At 38.8% G+C, this 5,724-nt stretch overlaps 1 protein-coding gene across 1 annotated transcript; it reads right to left on the bottom strand.

Annotated features, from left to right (window-relative positions):
• Window positions 1–3,578: 3,578 nt before the first annotated feature.
• Window positions 3,579–5,507, bottom strand: LOC123388154 (polycomb group RING finger protein 6-like). The gene is made up of 2 exons (XM_045067367.1): window positions 4,539–5,507; window positions 3,579–4,451 (listed from the first exon to the last, which is right to left on the bottom strand). Exon 1 carries the CDS (start codon window positions 5,448–5,450, stop codon window positions 4,881–4,883), a length of 570 nt encoding a protein of 189 aa, XP_044923302.1. The 5' UTR covers window positions 5,451–5,507; the 3' UTR covers window positions 3,579–4,451; window positions 4,539–4,880.
• Between the last annotated feature and the right edge of the window lie 217 nt (window positions 5,508–5,724).

Here is a 5,724-nt window from a genome sequence, read left to right as displayed (position 1 = left end):
AAATGACAAAATAATACTAGAAAACTTAAATAATGAACAAAAATGATAAAAAATGCATTAAGATAGCAGGCTATAAACTTAATATACAAAATCCCATATCTTCCTAAATGTAAACAATAAGATATAACAAACAAAATCCCCAGTTACACTGAGCAGTCAAGAAGGTCACTGTCCGCCAACCCCATTATTTTCCATGAAGAAACTCTGGATGTTCTTTGTAGCACTTACTACAATTTGTAATTAAACAGGCATTTATAATTTCTATTCCCTCCAGTAGACTCCAGGTGGGTGAAGTACTTTTTTATATATCTTCTTTGCCCTAGACCCTACACAGTGCAGACAGTGGGTGCTCAGTGCACACTGAAGCGAGTGGGCGCTCTGGAGAACCCTAATGGGTAAGGTGCTGACAGACATCAGAGTAAAATGCTGCCCAGGGTCTGCAGGTGAGCAGTGTACTTGGACTTTATTTCTTTTTTGAAGTGTCAGAGGACTAATAACAGTTATTTTTTTTTAATTAATATTACAACTGGGTGTCTGAAAAACTGCAGTTTCAAATTTTGAACCCTATAGATGCCACAGGGTAGGACTTTTTCTTCTTCTTCCCACCACCACATCAGTGGTGTGCAGCACAGGGACACCTAGAGAGTGTTGAAGAACTGTGCCATATGTGTGCTAACGTTTATCCAATCTTTCTCTCAAGGTCAATCTGAAGCGACCATGTCCTTTCTGGGCAGAAGATGGCCATTGTTCAATAAAAGACTGCCATGTGGAGCCCTGTCCAGAGGTAAAATAAATTTTTAAAAAATAATAGTAAGGAAAACATTGCTTCCTCTTGGGCTCTTAGATAAGCATGAATTTATATTTTAGGCCACTATTAATGGATTTAGACTTGTCCTCAAATTCATATGCTGTCACCTCTCTCTCTTTTACCACATTCTTGAAGGTTTATTTTATACTTGTCACCAAAATGGGTTTGAAGAAGCTCTTGTACCCAGTAGTATTGATTGGTTGTGGAAGTATAGTATGGTTCTAAGCCAGGTGGAAGCCTGGGAAGCCTGTTCTAGGACTGGATCTACAATTGGCTAACTCTTATTTCATGCTTTGTTGAATATGCTTTTTATTTCATAAGAAAAGTGATGTTAGTGGACCTTAACTTTTACATTTAGAGTGGGAATTAGAGTTCTTTGTAAAGCAGAGGAATTTCAGGCTTGGTATGAGGTCTTCACTTGGTGGCTTTGTTACATTAAAAAAAAGCATCTATACTTATATTTTAGACTTTTGTTTTAGACATATACCATAGTTAATTCTTCTTAAACAATAGTTCATTATAAGCTGTGTTTTCATTTCACTTTTTACTTTTCTTACCTAACCAATTAATCTAGTTTGTTATCCTTAAAAATGGGGAAAAAACCTTAACCAATGTCCTTTTCATACCTACAGAAAAATTGGGAGAATAATACCAACAGTCCTCATTTATTTTTATTCAGATTCTCTGAATTTTTATCACGTTTGCTTTATTACTCTTTGTATGTATTATTTTCTGAACTATTTGGGTGTAAATTACCAACAAGGGGATACAATACTGCTAATTACTTGTGTTTCCTTAAAAACAAGATTATTCTCTTATGTAACTACAATGTAACTAACAAAATCAGGAAATTAACATTTTTATAATACAAATGTCTAATCTATAGACCTTAGTCATATATTGCTGAATGACTTACTAATGTGCTATATAGCTAAAAAAAAAAAGTGTTTTATAGTGTACATTCACTTCATGTGTACAAAATGGTGCTTCAGTAGTTCCATATACTATTCAGTGCTGATCAAGATAAGTGCACTCTCAATTCACTTCCCCAGTTTCAGCCATTGCCCCCTCCTTATATCCTCTCTGGTATCCATCTCTTTGTTCTCTATAGAGTTAAGAGTTTCTTGTTTTGGTTTGTCTTTTTTTTTGTTCTTGTGTTTGTTTTGCTTCTTAAATTCCATGGGTGAGTGAAATAGTGTGGTAATTCTTATTCTCTAACTGGCTTATTTTCCTAAGCATTATACTCTCTAAATCCATCCATGTTTTGCAAATGGCAGGACTTCATTCTTTTTTATGGCTGAGTAATATTCCATTGTATGTGTATACACCACATCTTCTTTATCTGTTCATCTATTGATCGACACTTGGGCTGTTTCCATGGGTTGTCTATTGTAAATAATGTTACTATAAACATAGGAGTGTAGGGTGCCTAGGTGGCTCAGTGGGTTAAGCCTCTGCCTACAGCTCAGGTCATGATCTTAGGGTCCTGAGATTGAGTCCTGCATCAGGCTCTCTGCTTGGCGGGGAGCCTGCTTCCTCCTCTCTCTCTCTCTGCCTGCCTCTCTGCCTACTTGTGATCTCTCTCTGTCAAATAAATAAGATCTTTAGAAAAAAAATAGGAGTGTATATATCCCTTTGAATTAGTGTTTTTGTATTCTTTGGGTAAATACCTAGTAGTATAATTGCTGGATCATAGGGTAGTTCTGTTTTTAATTTTTCAAGGAACCCGTATGTTATCTTCCACAGTTACTGCACCAGTTTGCATTCCCACCAACAGTAAATGAGTGTTACTTTTTCTCTACATCTTCACCAGCACTTGTTTCTTGAGTTTTTGAGTTTAGTCATTCTAACAGATGTTAAGTGATAGTTCAGTTTGTTTTTGATTTGCATTTCCCTGATGATGCATGATGTTGAGCATCTTTTCATGTATCTGTTGGCCATCTAGATATTGTCTTTGGAGAAATGTCTGTTCATATATTCTGCCCATTTTTTAATTGGATTATTTAGGATATTTTTTTTGTTGTGTTGAGCTGTATTAAATTCTTTTTTTTTTAAGATTTTATTTATTTATTTGACAGGCAGAGATCCCAAGTAGGCAAAGAGGCAGGCAGAGAGAGAGGAGGAAGCAGGCTCCCTACGAGCAGAGAGCCCAATGTGGGGCTCGATCCCACGATCCTGGGATCATGACCTGAGCTGAAAGCAGAGGCTTTAACACACTGAGCTACCCAGGCACCCTGAGCTATATAAATTCTTTATATAATTTGGGTAATAATCCTTAGTTGGATATGTCATTGCAAATATCTTCTACCAGTTAGTTAGGTTGTCTTTTAGTTTTATTGGTGGTTTCCTTTGCTGGGCAGAAGTTTTTTATTTTAGTGTAATCACAAGTGCTTATTTTGCTTTTGTTTTACTTGCCTCAGGAGACATACCTAGAAAGATCTTGTTATGGTCAACATCAGAGAAATTACTGCCTGTGCTCTGTTCTAGGAATTTTATGGTGTCAGGTCTCACATTTAGGTCCCTAATCCATTTTGAGTTTTTGTGTGCAGTGTAAGAAGTCCCATTTCATTCTTCTGTATGCAGCCATGCAGTTACCCTTTGTTGAAGAGACTTATTCCCATTAAATATTCTTGCCTCCTTTGTCAAAGATTGACAGTAGCATCATGGGTTTATTTCTGTGCTTTGTATGCTGTTCTGTTGACCTAAGTGTCTATTTTTGTGCCAGTACCATACCTTTTTTTTTTTTTTTTTTTTTTTTTTTTTTTTTGCAAATTCACTCAAGTTTATTACTTTCAGAAGCAGTGGTATTACAAGGTATTGACAACCAAACTATGTACTCAAATAAAATGAATGTTAATCAAGTTAACATTCAAAGAATAAAAATAATGTTTCAAAGAGGCACCACTTGTTGTAAGATCTGTTAAAGAAGTCTCTAGCACACTGAAGGCTTATGGTAATAAACCTTGCAGGAGATAGTCTCTTCACACAGAATGATAATTCATCCCTTTTAGAAGTAAATATCATCTCTGTAGTAGTATTGCTGGTAAATGAAAGATACAAGTTCAAAATATGATGGTAACATACAAAAGTGGTCAACAGTTTTGGTCTTTGTCTGAGAGGTAAACTCTGTAGTTCAGCAAAGACTGGCTTTGAGTCTTCAGTACGAAAGGATGACCGTCCATCCATCCAACCGATACCATTCCAGAGGGCAGAATCCTAACCACCAACTTGAAAGGAATATGGCTCAACAAAGAAGAAAACAGTAACCGATTTACCTCAAAGATTAGGAAGCAAAATCAACATCAAAATATTTGAAATCACAATGAATTTAAAAATTTAATGCTTTGAAAATTTCCCCCTGAGCTATGGATGCTTTTTTATATATAGTCTCTAGTAAAACAGATGCATTCTGTCATTCCAAATTGTACTTATAAATGCTATGAACCTTGGTGCTGAAAATAAGTAAGTTATGTCTCCAACAGCACAAAGTGGTCGCAATTACATGTTCTGTGGAAATCTTTGGTGAAATGCAATCCTGCAGAAGCCTCCTTATTTTGTTTCCTTCCTCCTAATGCTGCTAGAATCTTCAAGTAATTTTTAAGGGAGAAACTACAAGACCATAATGAAGGACCAGCAGACCATCCTGCATAGCTGCATCACCAATTGCACGTCGAATTTCCCTTAGAGTCTGATACTGCTCCAACAAGTGATCACCACAGATGATATCTACCTGACAAGCTGGATCAAGACCCATTTTTCTTCTGAGGAATTTTTCTACATGCCCAATAGTTGCTTCTCCTGAAACTCGGACAAACTTCTTCTCCAAGGGCTTAAAATGTCCCGTGCCTTCATTAGCACCAATGAACTCTAGTAATAAAGACATATCAAGTTCAGGTGGAATACGAAACACGGATTCTAAGACTTTCTTAGATCTTCCTTTGCTTGAAGGGACTGGCTGTGGAACAGCAGGTTTAGGTACTTCTAGACCTCTTTCTTTATAGAAATCATGCATTTGCTTTTTTTCTCTTTCCTCTAGATTGATCACTAATTTGTACACTATGTCTTGTAATTGTCAGTCCAACCTTATGTTATAAAGAGGTTGTGTCTGATGTACTACTATGTTGCATTTTGGACATCTGTTGCTATAGTAAAAATGTCTTACAATGCAGCTTTTACAAAACGTATGAAGACATTCTGTAATGGTAGTTGCATCTATTAAGTAACCTTTGCAAATGGAACACAAGATGTATGGTGTCAGCTCAGAGAGATTAATCAGGCGCTCCTCCTCGTCCTCTGAATCCGGCCGACCCCCCTCTAGCCTCAGCGAGAAGTGGCTCATCTCTTCCTCCTCCTCCTCCTCCTCCTCTTCCTCCAGCTCCTCATCATCCTCTTCCAACTCGTCGTCCTCGTCCTCGAAGCGGCCCCTCATGCGGCCCAGGCTGCGCTCGGGCTCCAACTCTGGGGGCCGGGAGCCCGAGCAGCCTGGAGCCCCCGCCTCGGGCAAAGGCGGCGGGCCCTCCTCACCCGCTGCGGGTGCCGGGGTGAGAGCAGGCGGGGAGACAGCAGGCGGCGGCCGCATGGCTGCAGCTCCCTCGGCCTTGTCGACGCCCGCGCTCCCTGCGGCCACCGAGACCCTCTCCATGCCGGGGGCAGAGACCGGGGAAGACGAGACCCGGCGGCTGGATAGCGCGGGAGTTCTGCCCAGTACCATACCTTTTTGATTACTACAGATAATATAATTTGAAATCTGCAATAGTGTTCCCTCCAGTTTTGATTTTCTTTTTCAAGATTGCTTTGGCTCTTCAGAGTCTTTTGTGGTTCCAGACAAAGTTTAGGATGTCTTTTTTCTAGTTCTATGAAGAATGCTGTTGGTATTTTGATAGGGATTGCATTAAATGTGTAGCTTGCTTTGGGTA

Source organism: Mustela putorius, unplaced genomic scaffold (assembly GCF_011764305.1).
Source record: "Mustela putorius furo isolate JIRA1106 unplaced genomic scaffold, ASM1176430v1.1 tig00003890_pilon_pilon_pilon, whole genome shotgun sequence".
NCBI lineage: Eukaryota > Metazoa > Chordata > Mammalia > Carnivora > Mustelidae > Mustela > Mustela putorius.
The sequence above is the reverse complement of the archived record's forward strand: the minus strand, read 5'-3'. Positions and strand labels throughout refer to the sequence as shown.

Excerpts from the sequence above, each read along its gene's own strand:
- LOC123388154 (XM_045067367.1), bottom strand. The coding sequence starts at position 5,450 with ATGGAGAGGGTCTCGGTGGCCGCAGGGAGCGCGGGCGTCGACAAGGCC.